The sequence below is a fragment of the Suillus plorans genome, assembly GCF_016647745.1.
Source record: "Suillus plorans strain S12 chromosome Unknown HD556scaffold_93, whole genome shotgun sequence".
Classification (NCBI taxonomy): Eukaryota; Fungi; Basidiomycota; class Agaricomycetes; order Boletales; family Suillaceae; genus Suillus; species Suillus plorans.
Window position 1 is genome coordinate 108393 of NW_024537477.1, and position 26722 is coordinate 135114.

At 46.1% G+C, this 26722-nt stretch overlaps 4 protein-coding genes across 4 annotated transcripts; 3 read left to right on the plus strand and 1 right to left on the minus strand.

Annotated features, from left to right (window-relative positions):
- Positions 1–4: 4 nt before the first annotated feature.
- HD556DRAFT_1278587 (uncharacterized protein) lies at positions 5–2616 on the plus strand (the record flags this gene model as incomplete). Its single annotated transcript, XM_041299262.1, has 6 exons — positions 5–95; positions 161–812; positions 862–1017; positions 1073–1769; positions 1827–1969; positions 2017–2616. The coding sequence occupies exons 2-6, from the start codon at positions 246–248 to the stop codon at positions 2614–2616; spliced, it is 2163 nt and encodes a 720-aa protein (XP_041153845.1). The 5' UTR covers positions 5–95; positions 161–245.
- A 5496-nt stretch (positions 2617–8112) lies between these two features.
- HD556DRAFT_1449769 (uncharacterized protein) lies at positions 8113–12278 on the plus strand (the record flags this gene model as incomplete). Its single annotated transcript, XM_041307641.1, has 8 exons — positions 8113–8154; positions 8215–8295; positions 8349–9208; positions 9261–9986; positions 10068–11134; positions 11188–11256; positions 11310–11390; positions 11443–12278. The coding sequence occupies 8 exons, from the start codon at positions 8113–8115 to the stop codon at positions 12276–12278; spliced, it is 3762 nt and encodes a 1253-aa protein (XP_041153846.1).
- A 6726-nt stretch (positions 12279–19004) lies between these two features.
- HD556DRAFT_1507253 (uncharacterized protein) lies at positions 19005–24462 on the minus strand (the record flags this gene model as incomplete). Its single annotated transcript, XM_041309047.1, has 8 exons — positions 19005–19946; positions 20009–21065; positions 21121–22930; positions 22986–23126; positions 23191–23310; positions 23364–23666; positions 23720–24145; positions 24198–24462. 8 exons carry the CDS (start codon positions 24460–24462, stop codon positions 19005–19007), a joined length of 5064 nt encoding a protein of 1687 aa, XP_041153847.1.
- Positions 24463–24824: 362 nt separating this feature from the next.
- On the plus strand, positions 24825–26192 carry HD556DRAFT_1449771 (uncharacterized protein; the record flags this gene model as incomplete). The annotated part of the gene is made up of 7 exons (XM_041307642.1): positions 24825–24948; positions 25012–25084; positions 25140–25260; positions 25321–25382; positions 25444–25520; positions 25577–25719; positions 25773–26192. The coding sequence occupies 7 exons, from the start codon at positions 24825–24827 to the stop codon at positions 26190–26192; spliced, it is 1020 nt and encodes a 339-aa protein (XP_041153848.1).
- Between the last annotated feature and the right edge of the window lie 530 nt (positions 26193–26722).

Below are 26722 nucleotides of genomic sequence, written 5' to 3' on the forward strand. Positions count from 1 at the left end.
GACCGTTAACGTTCAGTTCTAATTATATGACTTTGCTATCACTACTAGTAACACAACGATCTACCAGAGTACGGCTTCCTCTTGGTCCCTGCGAGGTACGTAGCCACACTTGCGAGTCCGTTAAATGGCAAGGATTTAAGTTCTAAATATAACGCTGCAGTAACAGATTAATCCTGTTCTTGTGGAACAATTACGGTTTCATCTTGCCCAAGCCACCGTGACATTGCCTTTGCTTGTCTCATCGAATGATGCTCTCCGTGACTCCTCATACACCACCATCACATAATTCCCCAATGTTACCGCCAGATACAGTTCCATTCATTCGTCATACCTCAGGAGCTGATTATCGCACGGGGGATCTGAAACTGGGCCGCACCGCTGTTCTCACTGATTTGGGAAGGTATCTGCGGGTTCCATTCGATTGCCTGGTGAAATGCGTTGGTGCCATGCCCTCTCAGCAGGATCTGCAGCAGATACGCAACAACTTGACAAAGTGCAAGATTCTCACCGACGACAAGAGTGGCTTGCGATGGACGGACTTTACCCCACCTGCCACATCAAAAGTGTCCGAAGAGAATGCGTTTAAGCCCCTCGGTCGCATCATCGCTGAAATTTTGGCGGAAGTCCCGAAGAGTGGAGTCTCGTTCCTAGCGAACCCAAACGTGTCACCCCTGTCGCAGCGCAACAATACTTCCAGGCCTGATGGATACCTTGTACTTAGCAGCCAAAAAACCCAGCCCAAGATACATTGGTTCGATATTGCTGTTCCATTTGAGTTCAAGAAGGCACAGGATAGAGAGTCTCTCCGAGATGTGAGTTGTTACAGATCTTGTTGGCATCCGCTCACAAAACCTGCTCTAGGACGAACATAAGATAATCTGGAGCCTTCACAGTATCATGCGCGAGGATCTTCGTCGTCGTTTTGCGTTTGGTATCACAATGGAGGACACGCAATTGAGACTGTGGCTCAGCAATCGAGCGTTCCTTGCAGTTACGGAACCTATCAACTTCTTCGAGGTACGCAACCATATCACGCTGTGCGTCAGGGTGCTAACAGGCATAGTACATCTAGAACATCGATGGTGTTATCTCGCTCTTTTACGCTCTTGGATCTGCGTCTTCGGATTTGAAAAACCTCGGATGGGACCCCACTGTCGAGCGGATCCGTGATGAGGAGGGTTTCCAATACAAGTTCACTATTGGGGAGGAAGTGTTCACCACGACACGTGAACTTGCAACCTATGGCGCAGACTCTATGGTTGGGCGTGGAACTCGCGTGTACGAAGCCAAAGACGCCAAGGGAAAGAAAGTTGCCCTCAAAGATTCATGGAGAGAAGCTGGACGTCAATCAGAGGGCGAAATCCTAGAAAACATCTTGGCTTCCTGTGCGAAGAAGCTGCAAGCGGAGGAGTTGGCGGACGCCAAGAAGCACTTCGTTGGAGTCCGGCTCTGGCAGGATGTAACAATCAACGATGCCCTAGACGAGACGCTGGACCCGATGTTCGTAGAAGAGCATAATCATACCTGGGTGTCCATCGACCTCAATCCCATCGTCTCTACGACACCACATTTACCTAGCACAGGCGACGTACCCCACTCTGGTCAGCTGTCTACCTTTCTTTCCACACAATTGGGCATCATTGCGCGAAAAGACATTGGCATCCCACGCAGAGTCCATACTCGCACTATCTTCCATGATGTAGGAGTAGCTCTCAAGGATGTCACCTCTTTGGCTGACAATCTGAATTGCTTGTCCGGCGCACTTTTGGGTGAGCAAAATATTAATATCGTCACTCTCCTTTCCTCAGTCGCTCATTCAACCTTAGCCTTGCGTTATATGCACAAAGCAGGCTGGGTCCATCGCGATTTCAGCGTCGGGAACGCAATTTGGGTCGGGGGTGTGGGGAAGTTGGGTGACTTCGAGTACGCGAAAGAGATTGATTCAAACACTTCTAATGATGTTCGAACGGTAAGAGTTTTTGAAGATGATCTCTTTCGCTGTTAACTCGTCGACAGGGAACGATGCATTTCATGGCTGTGGAAGTAGAAAGCCAGGAATACCTTTTCTCCCCACGTCATGCATACCATCGGCACCAGCCTTCATTTCGCATGAATTTCCTGCACGACATTGAATCCATATGGTGGGCATTTACCTGGATTTTATTTTATCACACGGACACGAAGACGGCGAACGCCGACCATTCCTTTGATGCACATGCTCAGTTGAAAGAATATCATTCGGCCTTCCCTGGTACGGTCGGCCAGACATCACGCCTTCAATTCTTCCTCCGCACTGGAAAACTCCAAACGAAGCTTGAAAATCTCCTTTCAAAGACGTGCTTTAATGTTTGCAGCCATATTATTCCTGATCTCGCACATGCTCTCCAAGATGGCTATGAAAAGGCGGAGGCAAAATTTCCCACGCTAACGCTCGACGATGCTCTTCTGAACGATATGCACACAAAAGCGGCAACACATCTTAATGATGCGCAACGGCGTGCTGGTGGCATAGAACTGTGTCCGCTCTCCAATCTCCTGAAGCAGAAGAGGCCCAGACCGGGAGATGAAACATCGCCCCCGCCAAAAAATCAAGGGAAGAAGCCTCGACGCGATTGATTTTTATTGTTTGTTCGAGAAAGAACCATGTAGCTTGGCGTCTCGTATACGTAGCTGTGACTTCGTGGTTACAAATGATAGGAATATATACGATCCGCGAATATACTTGTCATGGATTCAAACGTTTCTCACGTGTTGGGATGCAGCATCAGTAGATAAATCAACCTCGTACTGCGCGCTGACTACTGCCCATCCGATTCCACCACTTCGTCCGACAACAGACTACCTTGTAAGCTTTTTACCTTTAGTCTTTCAATTTCCTTCTTGATGTTATCACCATCAACACCACATGCAGTATCGCCCTTGGCGTCTTCTTTACTTCTTGACCATACGAGTACCCTCCGCACGTCGTTTCCCCGGTCTCGTTAGCTACCGGTATTTAGTCTTGCTCTTCTCGTATCGCACACCTCAGTATTGTTCTACGACTTACTGAGGTGTGCAGACTCTATCTTGCTCGTATCTGATTCTCACACGTACTGATTGTATACTAGCGTGTCGTCTCTCCGCTAGGTACATAACATGAATGCTAGTATTGTTCTACGACTTACTGAGCGTGTCGTCTCTCCGCTAGTCTCTCCGCTAGTTCGCCACTTCATATAGGTTATGAGCCCTGAGCTCGTCTAGAGCTCAGACCCACACGAACGCGATCAAACTCGCAGAACTTTACTCAGGTTCATCTAACGGTTGGACCACCACGAACCCCACGATCGATCGACTCGTTTATCCTCTAGTATGGGTAAATATGATCATATCGTCGAATTGACGGGCGCCGACATCTACCCCAGCTGGCGAAGGGCTGTCGAGCTAGCCCTAGCGGGAGAAGGCCTCTGGAACCATTGTAGCAATGGCGCTGACCCCAATGACGTTGCTGAATTCGCCAGCACCATGCCCACAGCAGTTAAACCTACACAACCTACTGATGCAGAACTTACCACCATGAAAAATTGGATAAAAGAGGACGCCCAAGCCAAGGCTATCATCGGCAGACGCCTCTCCATCATCGTTCAGAACATGCTTGGCGAAAAGCTAACGGCTCGTCAGCAGTGGGACGCTCTCTCCAAACGCTTCGGTCGACTCGACGTAACATCTCAATTCGAACTTCGCGACCAACTGTTCTCAGAACGACTCAAGGACGCTGAAGATGCCTCGCGCTATATTAGTGTTTTCGAGAACGGACGACGCAGATTCGCTGAAATGGGAATAGCTTTCACAGATTCCGAAGCGGTTTGGATGCTGCTACATGGACTACCAGAAACCCCACAATGGGTTGTATTCCGCAGCCTCACGCTCGGGCTCTACAAAGTCCCCTCTTCCACGTCATCCACTACCACTGTTCCTCCCCCAGTCGCATTCGAAGATGTCGCAGCAGCATTCTCAGAAGAAGCTAACCGTCAACGAGGTCAACAGAAACTCGCTAGACCAGGCTCTGAGTATGCCAACGCCGTTAGCACACACTCTCTTGAACGGAAAGTGAACCCCGCGAACGGCATACGAATTCACAAGCACAACCCTAAGGGGGTGAGCTGTTCCAATCCCGCCTGCAACGGACTTCCTCGGTCCATGACGCATGACCAAGAACACTGTATGCAACCGGGAGGAGGTATGGAGGGCAAGGCCCCATGGGGCCAACAACGAGGTGAACGTGGGGGCAAGCGTAGGGATACGTCCGCAGTCGCAACGGAAACTAAGTCCGTCACCAATGCCAACACTCCTTCATCCTCTTCCACCCCACAGGAGACATCAGCTGCTGCACTCGCACCAACTCACAGTCGTGATTGGTCCTGTGCCCTCATCGAGGATTTCGATCCTACCAGCGCACCTTCGAACGAGGATATTGCTTGCATTGTGAACCAGACACTATCGATGATTCTTGACTCCGGAACGACCTCCACCCTTATCACACGCAGGGAGTTCTTCTGGACCTTCAATGCAAGCACGAACGTCAACGTGAAAACTGCCAATCACGGCACGCTGGCGACATCGGGACGTGGCGATTGCGTAGCCGACCTCACTGTTGGAGGCCGCACTCAACGCCTTCGGTTAAGGGACTGCCTGCATGCACCAGGTGCATTGGTCAATCTTATGTCAGTCGGACAGATGTTGAGTAAGGGCTGGGAGTGTAATTTTAAACCTTCCCCACCTCGTTGCCAGCTTACTTTTCGCAACAACTCACTGGGTGATATTCCCTTGCAAGTAGTGATGTTCCGGCCCGGCTTGGCCCAAAAGCCGCGGCTTTGGCCTGGCTTCAGACGGCTCTGGCCTGCAAAAAATCCAAGCCGGGCCAAAGCCGCAAATGACGGCTGGCTTTGGCCCGGCTCTGGCCTGAGCCGCGGCTCGAGTAGGGAATTTGCGATTCTGACAAAGTGAGCATGAGCAGGTCGTTGTGAAACCAGGATTCAACCACATGACTCACCTGCAGATAAATTGCGGCAGTCGAGAGCGGCGGTGGAATTTCGGCGGTTTCTTCGTGACATGCGTTACCCGAAGAGATTGATGGAGGTGGAGGGAGATGCATGAGTAGAAAGGGAACACTGGATCCAAGTGCACGGGTGAGGGTTGCGGTGGTGAATTTTGACTCTAAAGGAGGAGCGCTACTGTACCGAGTTCAGACATGCGTATGTTAGATTCGATACACCTTCCATCTTGCGAACGTAGTTTGGAGGCCAAATCACGCACACACCTTGCAGGGACCATGTTCTCCAAAACCAAGACCATTTTCGGAGAGCTGTGTCCTCCAGTAGCTCGGGCTTGCAGGACGGGGGACGCGCTTGTAAGGATTAAAGTTAGCAGGGACATTCCGAGCCCACCTCATGCCGGTTGCCCAGTAAACACCGGGACCTGCACCATTCATGTTGGAGGTAGGTTTATACTGCCAAAAGCCAGCTTTCCAATGTGGGTGAGTGTTGGCGCCAGGCGGCATGGATGGTGGACCAGGAAAGTTTGGAGGAAGAGCAACACCAGCTGGTGGGGGCCAGGTGCCTTGCCAACCCTGTGGCATAGAATGTTGCTGCATGAGTTGTGGATTGGGGTGCCAGTGTCTTCCTGATTGAGCCATGATGGGCCTTTAATAGATATGATAGTAAGTTCAGATTTTAGTTACAAGGACGAATGAGCGTACTAGATCTAATAATCTTAATGGTACGGTCGGTGGGTTGGCTGCACGGCACAACTTCCCGATATGGTAGTAACGTCAATGTAACTTCCAAATCTGGATGACGTTCTGGTGCAACCTACCTGAAAATAAGCAGGCGCCCGGCTATTATTTGAGTTTTTTCTATTAGTTGGTGTAACTTCCTAATTGGGCAGTTGCTCTGGTGTTACTTCCTGGCGCAACCTACATTGAATTAAGCGTGCGCCTGGCTATTATTCGAGTTTTGTTCCATGAGTCGGTGTAACTTCCTAATTAGGCAGTTGCTCCTGGTGTAACTTCCTAGTATGACAGTTGCTTTTGGTGCGACTTTCTCCTCAGACCACCTTCAGTTATAATACATGTACCCAGAGCTATTTGCATGTATTGGATGTTGTGGTGAAGACACATAACTACATGTAATTTCATGGTCAACAAGCCAGTCTGTAGATGTATTTGCTCAAATACAAGCAGACATCAGGCTATTTTGCATGACACTGTCTGATATAATGTCATAAAGTACCATCAAGTTTATAAGACAAGCCAACACATGATCAAGTCAGCAAATCAGATTTGTCTATCTTTGTGCATTCACAAAATGGGCAGTTTGACCTAGAAACAGATTCATATTTTTAAGGAAATAAGCATACACCAGGCTATTTATCACGACTATATCATTCAAGCTGAGACAACTTCAGACATGAACATCCAGCAAATCTAAGCAGATGCCAGGCTATTTTTCAGCACTGTAACATTTAAGGTGACGAAACTTTAGAAATAAAAATCCAGCAAATCTAAGCAGACGCCAGGCTATTTTTTGCAACTCTGTCTTGCACGAGCCGGTGCAACTGCCAAACATAGCAGTTACTCCTGGTGCAACTTCCAAACAGGGCAGTTGATCCTGGTGCAACTGTCCTAAACGAATATCAGGCTTACAAGACCAATCAAAGGATCACAATGTCAGCAGCTCGGCCTAAGGACAGATTGGCATATTCACATAAAATAAGCAGATGCCAGACTATTTTTTTAGGACTATATCATTCAAGCTGAGACAACTTCAGAAATGAACATTCAGCAAATCTAAGCAGATGCCAGGCTATTTTTTTGCAACTCTGTCTTGCACGAGCCGGTGCAACTCCCAAACAGGGCAGTTGCTTCTGGTGCAACTTCCAAACAGGGCAGTTGATCCTGGTGCAACTTCCAAACATAGCAGTTGCTCCTGGTGCAACTGTCCTAAACGAATATCAGGCTTACAAGAGCAATCAAAGGATCACAATGTCAGCAGCTCGGCCTAAGGACAGATTGGCATATTCACATAAAATAAGTAGATGCCAGGTTATTTTTCAGCACTGTAACATTTAAGGTGAGACAACTTTAGAAATGAAAATCCAGCAAATCTAAGCAGACGCCAGGCTATTTTTTGCAACTCTGTCTTGCACAAGCCAGTGCAACTTCCAAACAGGGCAGTTGATCCTGGTGCAACTTCCAAACATAGCAGTTGCTCCTGGTGCAACTGTCCTAAACTAACATTAGGCTTACAAGACCAGTCAAAGAATCACAAAGTCGGCAGCTCGACCCGAGGACAGATTAGCATATTCACAAAAAACAAGCATACAACAGGCTATTTGTCATGACTATATCATTCAAACTAAGGAAACTTCAGAAATGAACATCCAGCAAATATAAGCAGATGCCAGGCTATTTTTTGCAACTCTGTCTTGCACGAGCCGGTGCAACTGCCAAACATAGCAGTTACTCCTGGTGCAACTTCCAAACCTAGCAGTAGCTTCTGGTGCAACTATCATCACATGATATATTTGTAAGCAGTATCAGGGGTGGGAAACTCTGATGAAACTATACATCATCAAATAGTTGGAAAGATTTTCTCACGATCTCTTTCTCACATACCACCATCATCCACTTAACTCATCAGTCATGAAGTGCATCACCTGTGGCATGGTCTTTGAAACTCAAGACAAGACAAAATACATCACTCACACCAGAAATTGTATCAAGGAAGGATCATTCACCTTAGGAGATCAAAAGATTATAGTACAAAGAAATGATCAGGGCTTGTTTCTTTGCTATTGCTCCCTTCCTAGTTGTCCAAAGAAAGGTTTTTCAACTACAAGTGGTCTGAAGACTCACATGAAAAAAGCAAAGTCAACCTGGGTGGGACCAGAAGGCAAAACAAGCAAGGTGATTTCTTTCATTTAGTCAAGCAAACATAAATCCTGACTAAGCTACACCACAAGTCTAATGAGGAGCAAAGAAATTCAGTAAGTCAAGCTCTGATAAGAGCTCGATCTATTATTTAACAGCTTACTTTAATCCTAAAGTCTCATTCATCGCAAAATCAAATGTTCAGTATGGAGCAAACGATAGTGTCTCCACTGCTTGGGCCTGCAATGGTAAATAAAAATACAGATCATCAAAAAATAAAGGACGAAGCACTTATTTTCAATCGACAGCCATTTCAGGATGTACCTGATCAAGACTTGCAAATATTGGAATACAGACCATCAACATCCTCGAGTTTTGGCACTCTCAAGGTAAGAGCAAACAATGCATGAGATAGAAGACCACCAGCCAACATTCTGTTCAGTCCAAGACAGAAGTCCCGTCAGGTTTGCAGCTGAAAGCCAGCAATGCGCAGGCCAATGATGAAAATAGGCAGGCGCCTGCTTATTCTGCATCAGAGGCAAACAGAGATGCTTCAGAATCAATCCATTCCAAGCATCTGAAGACGCTCAACCTAATGATAAATGAAGAGCTTCGTATTCTTTGCTGCGAGATCTGTCAGGTCGCCATTCCACCTGAAACGGCCAAAGCTCACATCACAAACTCGCATCCCAACATAAAGTTTGATGCAGTCAAATTTTCCAAAGCCAGGGAAGCAGAGGGCATACGATCAGACCTACCTGTGATATTAGATCCTAGACCACAGGTCAAAGGACTGGCGGTGCACGATGCGATCTCTTGCGGTCAATGCAACAAAGTCCTTGTCAGCAAAAAATATATGCACGAGCATCATTCACAAGCGCACAAGGGCATAAGGATGCCTCAAGAGTGGAGGGCATGCAAAGCTCAGCGATTCAGAAGAGGAGGGCCAGGAACGCATCAGATGTATTGGGAAGTTCAGAATCACGTTGAAACAGGAGTTCATGCCAATAGACTCATCGGAGCCATATTGAAAGAGATGGAGGAAGTCCTTCGAGTAGTGGAGGCACCAGAGGACAAACGAATGGTCAGTCCATGGCTACTCACGACAGGCTGGCATGAGCATTTGGCTGGCCAAAAGACCGAGGATCTAATGGACTTGATTGCGATACCAAAGAAGAATGACCCAGAGATGCCCCTCCTGAAAGAAAGAGTCGAATCATACTATGAGAGTGTTCTGGCTCTGCTGTCCACCACAGATGAGCTGACTCTCCAAAGACTGAATTCACCTGATCCAACAAAAGAGTGAGTTTCTCCATGTTTCAAACAAGCGGACGCCCGCTTATTTTTATACCAGAGGAATATCAAACAAGCCTTTTCACAAGCATCAAAACAAGGAGACAATGCAGAAATATATACTGCCCATCGTATTCTTGCTGGCGATGCTGATGCGAAGTGAACCTTCCATGCCATTTTATTTTTCCAAGACTCAGGAGATGCATGACACGACAGAAGCTTTGAGCATGAGTTTAGAGGAAGGACTGGAGGAAGAGACCGTGTCCTCATGCATTCACGCTCTTCTCATGTCGACGTGGACAACAAAATGGAAGCAGACCGACAAGAACCCCATAGGCGATCCCACTGAGCTGTGTCTGGCCTTGCTCACGATACAGAGAGATGGCTCGTTCAAAGAACCAAAGGAGGTCACTGGCATCATAGCTAAAGATGAGTACTGCATGCGGGCATCTTTTATCAAGGAGATCAGAGACCAAGTAGAAGATGGAATTGCAGCAGACGAGAATGCAGCCTGCAACATCCTGGAGCCTTGGTTTACAGAAAAGACAAACTCGACCTTTTCGCGTCTCAGATCTCTGCAGCACCGTGCCTCCAGCATTGCATTTTCCACCAGGAGTCTCCCACGTATCTGGTGGACCGACATGGTTCATTGGCGCACCATGCTCTACAAAGGCAATCGGATTGACCTCGATGATGTCTGCAGGATGTTTGCAAAGACAGAGGAGAAGCTGGTGGAGATATGGGAAAACATGGTGTTGAAGAATATCAAGATCAGGATCGACTATGAGTTCCTCGCCGATGACCCAACCAACAGAAATGTGGGCTACTCTTTTCTCACCGTTGACGAATGAAACAAATGCTTCTCCAGAAGAGATCGGTTGCTGGAGGCATTCTTCAACGATGAAAAGATCCTGCAGCACTTTGCAGTGGTCAGAGAGGGCGAGCTATTATGGAACCGAGGCAAACTCATAGAATGGCTACAAAACTATACCGAGCTTCATAGCCTCATTCTTTTACGATGCGAGATGTTGAGCGGCTCCCCAGGATGCGGAACAGAACTAACAGCCATGATGTATCGCAACACCAGCACTCGAACGACCCGCAATCTGGTCATACTGGGCAAGCACATCACAATGCTTTGCACGTACTCAAAAACGAGCACGCTGACAGGACAAGACAAGCTCATACCCCACAGCTTGGATGCAGTCACGAGCGACATACTGATTCAGGATCTTGCCTTGGCCAGACCTTTTGCAGAATTTGCAGCTCACATCTGCTTTCCTGACGACAAGGCCATGAAGGACAGATATCGCAACCAGCTGTTCGTCAACTTCAAAAAGTCATTCGACTCCACGCACCTGTCCGCGGTCATGACGCGCTACAGCATACCTCATCTCAGTTATGGTCTGACGATAAACTCTTGGAGGCACATACACACAGCCTGGAAGCGCAAATTCAAGTGCTCCATGGAAGACCTGCTGGAGGAAGATGCAGAAGATGATGTGGATGCCCTGCAGGCTGGCCACAGCCGGCACACAGAGAATCGCGTCTATGGACTCAGCATGCAGGCTATCGCTGGAGCAGCTGAGGATGTACTCCCCCTGTTTTTGAATGCCAGCACCACATGGCAGACCACATGCAAGACAGTCCCTGGAGGACAGCTTCTTCCATACCATGAGGCACGGTCCATAGACTTTGCAAAAGTGCAGCAGATATCAGATGAAAACAAGCGGGCGCCCGCTAATTCAGCAGTGCAAATGGGAAGTCCTTCAGCCACTCATCTGGAAGCATGCAGCATCGATGACATAGCAAAGAAAGTGGTGGATCAACTGACCCCAGTCCTCACTTCAGTCATTCAAGCTGCTGTCCAGGAAGCAGTTGTGAGGCAGTTCAAGTCCGCTGTGTTGCGGCCCATTTATATGGAATCACATCAAAGTAAGCATGCGAATGGAATGCTCCGCAGCGAGACTCTGACACAGAGACATCAGAAATGGAAGATAGCAAGCAGACCACTTCATCACACCCAGCTCATGCAATATCAGAGGACAAGCATCAAGGTAAGCATCTGACTCGGATACTCAGTGGCAAGACTCTGATGCAGGGGCGTCAGAAATGCAAACAAGCGGACACCCGCTTGTTCTAGATATGGCATTGCAGCCAGCTTGCGATGAATCAAAGGACCAGCATCGAGGTAAGATTCTGACTCAGATACTCGGATAAAGACTCTGATGCAGAGACATTAGAAGAAATGCAGATAAGCGAGCGCACGCCTATTTCTGATCTCCCAGACACAAGGAGCTTCACTGAGACTGAGGCGCTGCAAGCAATGAGAAAGCTGCTGCACAATGAAAGCGCATCTTGGAAATCAGAGCAGCAGAAAGAGGCAATGAGAGTGGTGTCTGAGAGAAAGAAAGACGCGATAGTTGTCCTTCGCACAGGAGGAGGCAAGTCTATGCTCGCGATCATTCCGAGCCTGCTGGAGAAGAATTCGGCAACAGTCCTGGTCCTGCCCTTAAACTCTCTGCTGATGGACTTTCAACGAAGACTGACCAGCATGGGAGTGCCCTTCCAGACGTACGACAGAAATGTCAACAACGGAGATCTCAACATCAGAGACAACCTGATTCTGGTCACAGCAGACAAGGCTCGATCAGCACGGTTCAGAGAAGCGCTGGCGATCCTGAATAAGAAGAAGTCGGTGGGACGCATGGTGTTCGACGAGTCCCACTTACCTCTCATCGCCAATGACTACAGAGATGCTCTGGAGGACGTCTACGACCTTCGCAGCATTCCGATGCAGATCATTTGTCTCTCCGCCACACTGCCCCCCTCCTGCATTGCAGATCTCATTCTGTCGTTTGGTCTGGTCCAGGATACTGTGGTAATAAGAGAGTGCACCAACAGAGAAGAGATCGAATACATTCTGGAGAAGCCATCATTCTCAGAGATCTTGATCAGAGCATTCAGCATTGTAGAAGAGGAGATGGGGAGCTGGCAGGACAAAGACAGAGGATTGGTGTTTGTTCCGACGCTGGGCCTGGGTGAAAGGCTCATGAAGGAGAATGGCTGGCCATTATAGGACCTTTTTCTATATCCCTTAGGGTTAGCTATGGGTTTTTTTAAGGCTATCTATCTGTTTCTCGGTTTGCAGGGGTGTAAACCGTCCCCGTCCCTGCTCCTTCCTTATATGGGGCGTCCCTGCTTCCTTTTTTTCCCATGGGCGACATTTTTGGTCGGAAATGGTCATCCCTTACCTCACACCTTCCGTTTTTCATTTCAGAGGTATGTAACCATCCCTGCGTCCCTGCTTCCTTTTGTTCCCACGGTGCGCAACAATCCCTGCGTCCCTGCTCTCAAAAGGCAACCGTCCCTGCGTCCCTGTTCTTAAAAGGAAACCGTCCCTGCTCTCAAAAGGAAACCATCCCTGCGTCCCTGCTCTCAAAAGGCAACCGTCCCTGCGTCCCTGTTCTCAAAAGGAAATCATCCCTCCATCCCTCGTGTCAAATGCGAGGTAAGCATCATTTCAGTTGATATCAATACTGACCAGCAGTGGGATGCTCCAATTCCCAAGACGTCACTGCTGGTGTTTGCTGAGCCTTCCCTTTCTCCAGCTGGCTTCAGATAGTATCAGTCAATCATGATTTAAACCGTCTCATACACACTTGTAGACTACTGACTATATATCTAAGATTGGTAAAATGCAATGAAGTGTGAAGCTGAAAGAAGGAATCAGAGCCGACAATAAAGGCCAAGTGCGAAAATGAAACAACAAATGAGATCTACAGAGATGTAAAATGAGAAAATAACATGAGGAATGACGTCAAAAGACAATAGAACAAGAAAACAAAAGGAATGAGAGCGAGAAAGAGCAAGAGAGCCAAAAATGCGAAATATCAAGTGTGAAACTGAAAGGAGGGATGAGAGCTGCTGAGAAAGGCCAAAATGCGAAAATAAAACAAGAAATGAGAGCTAGAGAGAGGTAAAATGACAAGAGGATTGATATCAAAAGGAAATACAACACAAAAATAAAAGAAGGAATGAGAGCTAGAGAGATGGGGAAACTGTAACAATGACAGGAGGAATGAGACAACATGAAAGATGAAAATGCGAAAACAGAAGGAGGATTAGAGCAAAAAAGAGGCGAAAATGCGAAAATGAAAGAAGGAATGACAACAAAAGAGAGGTAAAATGTTACAGCAATGGAGGAACTCAGGGCTAGAGACAGGTAAAATGCGAAAATGATAGGATGAATGTGAGCAAGGGAAAGACGAAAATGCGAAAATAACGGAAGGAATGAGAGAAAGAGAGAGTGATAGCTAGAGAGGAAGGCAAAAATGCGAAAATGAAAGGAGCCTAAGGATTGAAACGAGAATCGAAAAAGAGATTCCTAAGAGGCAAAAATGCGAACATTGAAGGAGGGAAAATAAGAAGACAGATCTCAGAATGAGTCAGAGAGAAAGATAAATATGCACTCACTGGTCAGTTATCAACAGACACCTAGAGAGCTGTATTAAAATGGGCACAAATGCGAAAATTTGATATATCTAAACTACTTCCTACCCTCACAGCATATGATGCTCATTTGTTACATCTTACTCTGATAGCACCTTGACATGGTATATCATGGATAACAAACATTTATTCAGATAGTTTCAATACAGCAATCTTCAAAGATCATATATTGTATGGGTAGCTTCGACATTTATTCGTATTTGTTGTATTTGTTTCGTTTTCACTTCTCTTCTCTCCACTCTCACCACATCCAACCATCTGACACGGGCCTCTCTGTAAAGGGAGGTACATCTTGTGTAACTCAAGAGTCATGTAAGGTGGGGCACTACTCCCTTTTGTCAGTAATGACTGAGTATTCTTGGGCTGTAACGCCTGGGAGGAGTAGCTGCTGGAGTTTTCTTTTGGTTCTGGCTTTGCATATCTTTGTTGGTCTGCCAGCTTCATTTTTCGTGTCAGTTTTGACTATGCATGTCCTTGTTGGTCTGCCAGCCTCATTTTTATGTTAGTTTTAATAGTACATGTCTTGTTAGTTTTCTTTTCTCATTTGTCGTGTCATTTATATGGTCAAAACAGAAATAGGTTACAAAGTTCAAAACTTTTTTCTCTTCTTGGGCTGGTACATATGTTAGAGGGATTCCCAAGGATCAATATGAGCCCGGAATGAAAGAAAACGGCGGTTGGGATGTGGAGATAAAGTCCAAATACTGACTTTTTCATACCTGTGACCAAACTCAATATTTTCGACCTCCAGAGACCCTGGGACCATCACCAATCGATTTCTACGTCTTAAAAGCACCAGGACCATTATTTACAGTATCGGTTTTGAGCTAAAAGTGACCATAGTAAGATATATGAGGTAGGAGGGGGGAGGAGGACCTTCTATATCTCAACAACCTGATTTTTCCTGACAAAACGGGCTTGACCATCGTGTTTAGGGACATCAGGAGCACTCCGGAAAAATACTTTTAGAGGACAAGCAAGTCATGGGAAGCCTAGAAAAATCGACCTTTGAGGGGGGTATCAGGAAAACTCCCATATGTTAATTAGGATGGACTCAAATCACTCTGGGACCATTTCCAATCGATTTATATGATAATAAAACAGTAGGAACATCTCTTTATATACCGGTATTTACATAATATCAAGATATATGAGTTTGGGGGGGGAGGGGGACCCTGCATATCTCAACAACCTGATTTTTCCTGACAAAACTAGCTTTACCATCGTGTTCAGAGGCATCAAGAACTCTCAGGAAAAATACTTTTGTAGTCCTGGCAAGACATGGGAAGCCTGTAAAAATCGATCTTTGGGGGGGGTACCAGGAAAACTTCCATATTTGTCTCAGGATGGATTCAAAACACTCTTGAACCATCTTCAATCGATTTATATGATCATAAAACAGTAGGAACATCCTTCTATATACCGGTATTTACATAATATCAAGATATATGAGTTTGAGGGGAGGAGGGGGACCCTGCATATCTCAACAGCTTGATTTTTCCTGACACAAATAGCTTTACCATCGTGTTCAGAGGCATCAAGAACCCCCAGGAAACATACTTGTGGAGTCCTGGCAAGACATGGGAAGCCTAGAAAAATCGATCTTTGAGGGGGGTATCAGGCAAACTTGCACATCACATTCCATATTGGTTCATAACACTATGAAACCATCTCCAATCTATTAATATGATCCTTAAACACTGGGAACATCCTTTTCACATCATTATTGACATAAAGTCATGCCTCTTGGTGAAGTAGGTGGGGGGAGGGGGTAGCATGACTCTCAAACCTGATTTTTTCAGATGAAATCAGCATTGCCATCTCATTCAGATTGGTCAATAACCTCTAGATCAAGTTCAACACGAAGCCAGACAAGTCACATGAAGGCTGAAAAAATCAATCATTGAGTGAGGCAGCATGACAGGGGTGACACAGCTTACATAAGCAAAAGCGGTGGACTTGGACTCACTTATACCAAGACTTTGCAAGATCAAGTATTTCTATTGCTGCTCAATATATATGGATCAATTACCTTCATAATGAGCCTGAGATCGAGCCATGCGAGTGATATATTGGTACTGTTGACAATAGTTTGACCCTCATGAAGGGGTGGCAACCAACCTCAAATGCCCCCAGAATCACCAAGTCAAAAAGCCCCCAGAAGCGAAAATAGTTGGTACTGTTAGCAACAGTTTGACCCCCATGGAGGAGTGGCAACCAACCAAACATGCCTCCAGAATCACCAAGTCAAAAAGCCCTCAGAAGCGAAAATAGTTGGTACTATTAGCAACAGTTTGACCCTCATGAAGGGGTGGCAACCAACCAAAAATACCCCCAGAAGCGAAAATAGTTGGTACTGTTAACAACAGTTTGACCCTCATGGAGGGGTGGCAACCAACCTCAAATGCCCCAAGAATCACCAAGTCAAAAAGCGAAAATAGTTGGTACTGTTAGCAACACAGCATTACAGACATTCATAACTTTTAAATGTGATTTTTTTGAATGAAAAGGGCATTACAATCGTGTTCAGAGGGCTCAATACCCCCAAGTGAAACGTCTATTTGAAGCCAAGCAAGTCATATGAAGGTTGAAAAAATCAATCATTGCTCGAGGTGGGTCTGCTTACATAAGCAGAAAAAATGCGGAGGCAGCACAATGAGGTGGTTATTTTTCATGGACAAACTCATGTTTCCAGTGCATTAAGCAGGTTCTATCATATTCAAAACAAATTCTGCTTCAAGTCTGACCAATCACATGAACGCACAAAAAATAAAACTTAAACAGAGGCAAGCCAGTCAACTGAACTGAACCAACCAACAAATAAAGTTTAACAGACCGATGTTTGCAAGCAAAATAGAGTCTTCACTGCACATTGTGTCCATAAATGTTGCTATATAATGGTCCACCCATCCCAACCTCATATCTCCCTCCATCTGATCAGAGAGGCAGGAAGCTCTGGACTCTAGGCAAAGTTCTCTTGCCCAATTTGCCACTGATTTGGCTGTCATTGAGGATGGTAGGAGATAACATTAGCTCCAGCAGGTGGTGGAATACTTGATTATGTGAGTCGTGATGCAGCTGTGAGCTGGCTTCGTCTCCTACCACCCTCTATGCCAGACACAGCCGACTCAATGGCAAATTGTTTGGCCTGTCTTGCCGCATTTGACACATATTTGGCGATAGACAGATATCAAAACCACCATGAAGGTAAGTTCTACGTTTTAGATCACTACCTTCAGCCTTGATGTCATCAAGTAGAATGACAATTTCCTCTCTCCATGCAGCCTCGGAAAGGAACAACACATCTGCATTGATATGGGAAAAACAGAAATAGGGTTCACATATTGGTAGCTGAAATCATGGCAGGACAACACTTAAGAGCTTACTATGTGGAAATGGAAAACAGGCGAAATTGGATGGCTTTATGAATGACGCCGCATTGCAGACATTCATATTTCATCTTTGTCTGCAACCACTGCTTCCCATAATATTGCTTTTCATGCGGATGAAATATCATGTTGTAGGCAGGTGCATTGCACCCGGCACTCAAGCACTGGTCATTGGGAAGGACCAGGTTCGAATCCTTGTCCTGCCATGATTTCAGTGTTCAAACTGGTTCATCTTGACTCGCCAGTATTGGTTCACCTGTTTCAATTTGCATATGACAAGCTCTCAAGTTTTTTGTCTTCCATGATAAATAAGACAGCAAGGAACTCGCTGCATGTTTGGATGAGAGGTGAAGAAGGTGAAGGTAGTGATTTCACGACTGGTGCATGTCTAGAATATATGTCAGAACAGGTAACACAGACTCTGCTTCATCTTGAATCACCAGGATGAGTTCGGCTGGTTTCCAGTTGAACAACACATCTGCATTGATTGTGGGTGCAGTGTGATATGAAATTTCGGTGACTACAGAGGTACAGGCTGCAAATCTCCTCAGCAATCGAAATCTTATGTAGTGAAAGAATCAACTTTACCGCTCATGCCACTCTTGCCAATCATGTCCGCTGCAGACAATGATCAACATACATGGTATTGAGAGGAACTTGCCCCACTCTGCCTTGCAGTGACCACTCCCCATCTATCATTGCTGTTATGGTTGGTGATTTCCTGGCTTGTTTCTACCACCATTGTGCGTCATGACTTCACTGCTGACTTCATGAAAACCAACATCAGTGTGGCATAACTTATCTATCTCTTTAATATGACCATCTGTGCGACCAAATTGTCCAGCAAATAATGAGCCTGGTCGCTTTTTTGGCATGTCAGTGCTGGAGCTCTCACTTCAACAATAAAAGGCTGTCAGCTTATAGGAGGCTTCAGGGTCAGGAAAGAACATCAAGGACCGGTTTGCAAATGCTCTTGACCTAGGACCCATGCGACCTGGAGTTACACCTGTATGGTCCTGCAGTCCAGCATTGATTGCTTCAAAGGCCACTGATGCAAGAGTGTCATCGATGTGGAATACTTGATTAATGCGAGTCATGACGCAGCTGTGAGCTGGCTTCGTCTCCTACCACCCTCCATGCCAGACACAGCCGACTCAATAGCAAATTGTTGGCCTGTCTTGCCACCTTTGAAACATATTTGAAGATAGACAGATATCAAAACCACCATGAAGGTAAGTACTACGTTTTAGATCACTACCTTCAGCCTTAAGCTTGTTACACTGAACCCTTCCGCCAAACCCTTCCACAGCACAGAGTGGTGAAACTGTATGAGATGTGCTGATGAGCACAGAAATCATTGTTTGCAGCCTTGTAGCAGTATTTTGAATATGTTTTTAGCAGGCTTATCTATCCATGTCAAGTGTCATGCTACCAGATGCACCCAGATCCACTATGGATCTCCTCATAGTGTTTACTAATACATCGATGTCATGTATATATACTAATCAACATCCATTGCATCACCCTCTTCTATAGTCTCTCCTGTGTCCATGGGAAATAATCTGGATTTACGAGGATGTGGAGGAGGAGGCACCCTCTTGTTTTTCTTGGCCATGGTTATTTTTTTGTGGATCTCTCGACGCTTTTGCCTCTCTGTCTTTCTTCTCAGATTTCCATCAGCATCAAATGGTTGTGAGTCCATCAGGTCAGCCGCAAAGATGCGCTTGCCCTTGATTAACTTCATAGTGCGACGTGCTCTTGGGGCTCTCCTCTGGCTCTCGCCCCCCCTTCCGATGCAGTCTATCCTATAATATGCAGGATTTGTTATGAAGACTATGGCATCATTCTTCTGCACCCACACTCGTGCACCACTTGCAGGAAGACAATGAAGGTTTGAAAATACCTCAGCGTAGACCTTGCTTCAGCAATACCCGTTGTTCTTCTTCCATCATCTTCATCATCCTGTGAAACTGTGCGATGTATCCATCTCCCTCCCATAGTGTGGACCATTGAGCGTTGTTTTTATGTGATGCATCAGGATCGGGAAAAAATAGGGAGCATCTGTCCACAAACGCTCTCGACTTGGGACCCATGCGACCTGGAGTTACGCCTGTATGATCATGCAACCCAGAATTGCATGCTTCAAAAGCAACTAAAGCGAGGGTATCGTCGATGCTCGTCATCGTCCAGCACTTCATGGACTCCTTAAGCGATTTGGGGTAGGGTCTGATGCCCTTAAGGACTTCATCCGTCAGCATCAGCCACATGTGCCTCGTGAATGCAACCACAAGTCGTTCAACAGAGAGTTCGATGTTAGAAAAGCTGGATAACCATACCCATGGTCTCATGATCGTCGCAGGAGAGCTTGAAATTGCTGTCTTTAGCTGAGTCCATGTTGGTGTCCGACCAAGAGGATAGCCTTCCATTCCTGACTCTGTTATCTTCCATCCTTCCACTTTTCCCACTGCTTTGTCTCTTTGAGCCTTCGCATTTACACCCATGAGTGCCAACACATTCACATCATCGATTTGCTGCACTTCCTCCAGGCAGGTTTCGCTGCATAGATCAAATTCCTGCAAGAAGAACATCCCTGCTGTTTCGAGTACATTTCTGTATTCAAGGAGGGCGAGTGATTCACGGACATGACGGTCGTAGACGATAGGCGTTGATATGGTTGAACGAAGCATGTGGTTCAGCAAGCCAGTTAGGGTGCCAAGATTGGGAGGGTTCTTTTTGACAATGAAGATTTGGGTCCTTTGAATCTCCCGCACACGTCGCCTGATCAACTCAAACCAGACATTGGATGGAATCCACAGTATAGGATCTGAGCGCAGATAGTCTATAGCCTGCATTGACATGGAGACATTCAGCTTACATTACAACGATCGACGCAGTGTATATTACTTACCTTGTTTTCTATGTTATCCAACATTGTTCTAGCCGCTTGTCCGCTCACCCTATACTCATCTCTGACACCATATGTTTTCCCCTTGCACCCTTCGACAACCTTCATTATTTCGAAGCATTCGGCCATGTACGATGGAGAAAGCTTGTAGGCATCACTGTCCGAAGCGAAGTTTACCTGGTTGTTGTTTGTTCGGATGGATTCGTAGTATAGGTTGTAGCTGCTCCGGAATGCTATGTGGGTCTGCTGGGATCTCTGCTGCTGCATCTCTGCCTGGAGGGCACCATATCTGGAGAGTGTGTTCTGGTGATGAATCTCGCCTCGCTTGTAACCTCCTGCGCCATACGATGCCTCCAATGCATCTAATCTCCATACACCAACAACCGGAACTTCTGGAGAGCGTGGAGTGAATGAGATACCCACATCCACCAGAAGCTCGCCATGCCTGTGGTTCATCATATATGGCCAGTCCAGGTCTGACAGGTTGCGACGCAAGGCTTCCTCCGGTCCTGAGAAACGTCCTCGCTGTCCATCCTTTGTGAGGAGCTTGATTCCCTTCCCCTCCAAAATGAAGAAGAACGACCCATACATGCTGAGCTCCCCCTCTCCATTGCGTATGCAGGCTTCCATGCGTTCCTGAACATCCCTAAAGTCATCATCTGACAGGGGAATTGTTTTTGGAGGTCCCCATCCTCCTTTGCGTCCTTCCACACCTCTTGCCTTGTATCGTGCCTCCTCTAACGTGTGCTTCATATAAGGCGCCCAGCTGACATCGGTGCAATCTCCTATAGATGGAAGCAGTACCCTATCCCAGAAAATATCCAAGACCTCCTTTGGCATCAGTGTGATTCTTCGTCCATTCACTGGGTGTTGGTGGATCATCCTCGGAAATGCAATATAGAGATTGAGTGTCGAGGATGCGGATGATATGCGGCCCATACAGGCATGAGGGATGGCAGCCATAGGAAACCTTTTAGACAGCCATTCCTTTCTTCCACCAGGCGCATTCGCATCTTCTTCTGACTGTGGAATGGTGATGTTCGACATACGTGTGATTGTGCTTGAATATACCAGGTTTTGTTTGGAATGGTGGAGTGATGTATATGCCCACTGACCCCCTGCATCGGAACACCTTTGTCGTCCAAATTATACTGTCTATGTCCACTGATGTCTCTAGCTCATCTTCTGAAAATTTAACCGCATCCCGTTCAAGGTCAACATATAATGCAGGTCCGTCTCCGAAGCGATGGCTGGTCCGGCCACGAACAAAGGCATTGTGTCCGAACCTACACTCCTCATGCAGTGGGGGATCATATTGGGCGGCATCGATGAGTTCTGAAGCAGAGAGAATCTCGACGTCAGAGATGTGCGTGTTCTGACCTTCCTTAGCCAACCCCAGACGATTCAGGCTGTATGCACCTGTGACTCGATCTGGAACTTGATTCGAGGGGTCATGGAAATTGGTAGTGCCAACACACATGATGTGGTCCATGGTAGCTATGGGCTCGCATTGATAGAATATATGGAATGAGCTAGGAGTGATGCGGTATCCATGATCGATCCAGTCCACCCATGCAGTCGACAGCTGGATTCCCCCAACCTGGAATGTCATGGTTGGATTAATGTCCCTGGGAGTCATCAACATCTCTATCGTAGGTCCGCCCTCATAATCATCGAATTGATGGTTATCCTGGAGCCATGTTGATCCCCGATATGCAGCTAGTGGTGGTGGTGCAGTTGGACGTGGAAATCGTTTACTGCTTCCAAGATTCAAGTTCTTCACTCGCCTACGAGACACTGAGGCAGCCGCAGAGCGCTGTGAGTCCCCTGTATTTATGGAATCAGGTGGTGTTTCTTGCTCCAATTCAAGGTGTGTTCCAATAGCGCGAGGAACTATAGCATTACGATTCCGAGAACCAGCCAATTGTCGGTTTTCTTTGATCAGCTTTGCGAGATTGTCCCTCCTTTCTTTAGGCAGATGGATGTCGATGGCATTCTCATCTTCACTCCATTCTGCTTCTAAGCCATCCTGGTCTACTGTGGTTTGATCTCCATCGTCATCATTAGGTGAGGGGTGTTCGCCATTCTGGTTGAATATGGATTGATGACACGTTGAGCAGGTGGCGCTGACAACAGTCAATTTCTTCAAGAGCTTGACGCATTCGGCCTGGTGCTGCCCATTCTGAATCGCGTTTATTACATCCTCGTCCGGTATGTCATCCTCTGTCCGATCGTCCATTGGTCTGTCGAGGAGCATCAGGTAGTCGCTACAGCTCAGCTTGATACGCCCAGCAATTACTCGCAACATGTGGATGCGCAGTCTGTGGCCACATTGAAATTTAAGTGCTGGGAGGTTTCCATACTCGTCTAAACCTGTGCGCAGACATTGCTCCAGCACAGAGCAAGCTATGGGACCACAGTCGACTCCGTTTTGCTCCCAATCATTTGGTATCACAGACACATCGGTGACATCCCCTGGGTTCCAGCCATGCAGGAATGCGATTCTCCTCCAGTATTGAGGTCCGCCCCAATCCCTCCAGTCGTGTGGATCGACATCATCCACTTCCATTATGGTGTCTGAAATGTGGCGACCTAGAACATGGGCTATGTGTCTCTGATAGTCGAAAATAGCAGCAAAAAAATGATCGGAATGATGGACGATGAATCCAACAGGGATCGCTGGGCATGTTCCTTCTTGAGGTAAGAAATGGTTCTTCCTGAATAGCTTCACTTCATCATCCACCATGTCATTCGCCATTGCTGCATACAGGTCCACGTATCTCATTTGTGACCTGTCCACGACCTCATACCAAATGTGACACAAATAATAGTTTGCCACTGTCGCATCAAGCCACTCATTCGATTCAAGAGTTCTCCAGTTGTGCCAAGCAGATGTCCACACAACTGGTCGGGCCATTGCACGAGCTGTTATTTGATGGAATTAACATCTCTCTTTATTTATGTATCACAGTGAACTCACAAGATGTTTCCTCCTCTGTAGGTTCAGCTAACATAGCGAGTGCCGGTACTTCAAGTGAGGGTGACCGAAAGTCAGTTTGTGGTGGTGGCGTAGGTCTATAGTCAAGATCCAGTTTGTTTCCATCAAGGGGTGCTGAACTGCCTGTTGGCACAAAAATGTGTTTAATATCCTGAAGCATCCTGAAGACCATAATGAAGATCCTTACGTTGAGATTTTTCAATGAGATCTTCTTCTTCTTCTTCTTCTTCTTCTTCTTCTTCTTCTTCATCGTCATGCATTTCAACAACACTGTGAATAAATTCTTGAGTTACATCTTTCTGCGATGCTACAAAGTGAATGCTTTATATTATGTTTCGATGAAGGGTTTTAGACACCAACCAGTCACTTGCAGACGCCTGAGTCGCTTTTTTGGACGTCCCCGATGTCGTTGATTGGGGTTCTGTTTGGCAAGTGCTATCTCTTCCACAGCTATCTCATTTAAATCGAGATCAGGTCCTTCTGTAGTCCTTGGTAGGTCGTTTGTTTGACATTCATCTGTAGAGATGAAGGTGTCATCAATACCCTCGCAGTATACTCTATCTATTGTTGCTGGCGATTTCCGCTGGCATGGGTTACTTGTCGCACGTATGATAAATCTGACACCATCATTATTCATGGAAGGTCTTGTTTTGTATTGGCTGCCTGTGCTGAAGTGTCATTTAAATGAACAAGCAGGGTTGATTCTAGGTACTGACGATGTGTGATAACTTTTTTAGCTGGCCTTCCTCGTGGCCGGCGAGGCTTATCCTTTACTCCACTACCCTCCACTATGCTTGAATGCTTCTTGATATGACAGTTGATATCTGGCCCACAATCATATGTCATCTGGCTTGCGGTCCATGACTCCTGCGAATTCCAATCCATGATGCCAGAGTTTATGATTTTATGTAGTACATCGAATCTATCATCCTCCTCACTTACTCCACCCTGTTTATTCGCATCGCATATGGTGCTTATTGGTTTTTTAGGCGGGATACAGTGGACCACATTTGCTTGAGTGGGAAAATGTTGTGGCACTGGACTTGTGGTAGCACAGATGGTATATTTTCTGCCTGCATTCTGAATGTTCTCATTTGAGGTGCTCTCCAGAGCAGTCGAAACCTCTGCATTTTGCCTGCTACCTGCAAGCAGATGTTATCTAAATTAAAATAGGGGGGAGGTACATGTACTTACGACGCTGTATTGCTCGCTTTCTTGGCCTCCCTCGTCGCCCCTTATTATTATTTTCAAAAAGAGCCCTATCTTTATCCACAATTTTGCAGTTGTCGACGGCTGTTGACAGTGCTCCAATATCATCATCCGTATTCCATCCATCTTCAGCTGTCTCTCTGGTTTTGCATCCATGAGTCTCTAAGATCTTCGAACCATGTGGGTCCCAATCTAGTATCTTGGATTTCAAGATTTCCTGTAGAATGTTGATGGAATTGTCTTCCTCCATCAGACTGTAAGTGTGTGCTGTACTCGAGCCCAAAATCTCTCCAACGTCCTGCAGACCACGTGTTATATGCCATAAATTCATTTTCACTGTCCTAAAAGCCTCTCAAACGTTCTATACATTCCACTCTTCGGCTCTTACAATTCGGCTCATGAAATTACTGCATCCATATGAATACATTAGGTTATGTACTAGACTAAACTCTGCCCAACCTAATACTGTGCTGGTGCGTTTATCTCCAAACACATTATTTCCCGATCCGCCCGGATCTCAGGTGTATGAAACGGATCATTTCTATGACTCAAAAACTTTTTAATGCTCGACTGGTATTATTTTATATTGTGTCCGTCTGAATTTCGACCTTCATGTCTGTCCGACCATCGATTATCAGCTCTGTATCCCACACAGGGGGTAGAGGTAGAAGAACATTGCCTCCTATGAATAGTCACCCAAGGCTACACAAACTGAGGCGATGTACTTCCTTGGAATGTATGTTATTTGCAGCCTTCAGTTATTGCTTGCTAATAAATTGCTTTCTTGTCCCACTCACAGGGATGTATGATTCCAATGAAGACTCTGATATGTCGGTTGATTATTGCCGTTTGGTGATTAGAGTTGGAGATGAGTAAGACGAATCTATAATATTTCCTTTGAAATACTGACATGAATATATAATCCAGTGTCGCGATATTTCCGCTTGACAAACGATCAGTACCAACAAATGATGGAAGTCTCCCTATAATGTCATACTGGTATGGAAAGGTCGAGGAAATATACTTGAAGACCGTCAAACAAAAACAGGTGACCTGATTTATGACCCTAAATTAAATTGGGTGTTTTGGCTGACATTGTATGTGGAAGGATGTATGGCTTAACATACGGTGGTATTATAGGCAGGTGGATTTGGAGGATCAAGGTGTCAAGTGTGTCTATCCTTTTATTTATTGGTGCAGCGATGATTCTAAAAAATGTATCAAAATACAGCCTTGCAGCTTTCGTCGGTGAATACGAGCTCATACTGAGTGACCACACCTCCATTGTCGACATGCATTGCATAGAAGGTACGTGCCTTGGGGTATTTTTAATGGCGAAGATGATCTAAGCTACGCGTCTGCAGATCATGCGACAATCATTCAGTATGACGAGGAAGATTTAGCACAACCTCAAATACCAGGGGAGACCCTATATTACAGGTGGACTGTTTCAATGCAATTCGAAACTCATAGGAATGTTATACAGCTGCAAGGGGTTCATATCGAGGTGGGTATATATTTTTCTGGTCCAGTCTGAGCTAATCATCGTAAATTCAACAGAACTCACAAGTGTCCACGCGCTGCAGTTGCGATTCTTGTGATCATTCATTCTCCTCCCCATATAACCTGCAGCGTTACTGCAGAACATGTCAACAGTGGTTTAACGATACTTGCCTGGTGGCTGTTGCTAAGAAGATGGAAAGAACATTGAAGATGCGTCTACCGTCTATCTATGATGCTGTTGAATTCGATAAAGAGTTCCTTGCATTGTTGACGACACCGATTCGACGAGGGGGTCATTTTGGTGTGGTCGGAAATGGCATTATTTTATTCCAGGTGAAATCACTCCTGGAGGATGCTCTGACGCTTGGTAGACTTCCTGATGGGTGGATGGACCGTGTGCAGCTAATGAAGCTTTCATCAGTTGATGATGCCGTCCCAAGATACTACTGCCCAGTGTGTAAACGAGTCGTAGTATAGCGGGAGGTTTCTTCTGATGTAGACATTACATATCTATGAATGTAAATATGCGAAAGTTCATAGTGGTTTGTGATGTTAGTGACGGGTACTATACTCCTCCCTGTCGGTCGCATCGCTCCCGAGCAAGGAACAGAACTGCGAGCTGCACATGGCCGCCTTCATTTTAACTCCGTAGTGTCGATCAGCTGCCCTAATTGCATTTAGTCATCTGTGCCCCAGACAATTTGATCTTAAACTTACAATCCTGACATCAAAGAATGTAATGTATGACGACCTTACAGCTAACTTAATATTTAATATTGATAGGTCAAAATCCAATTTTTTTCTTCATTCACCACTTTTGTTTAGTTGTGGAGCTGGCTAAATAAAATGATCCCGCCTATTACGATACTTCGTCAGGTGAGATACCAGTGGTCCAGTGCCATTGTGAGGCATCTCGCCCCGACCAAGTAGCGTAATAGGCGGGACCCTTTTGTTTGGCCAGTTCCAAAACCAAATAAAAGCGGTGAATGAACAAAAATAGATTCTGG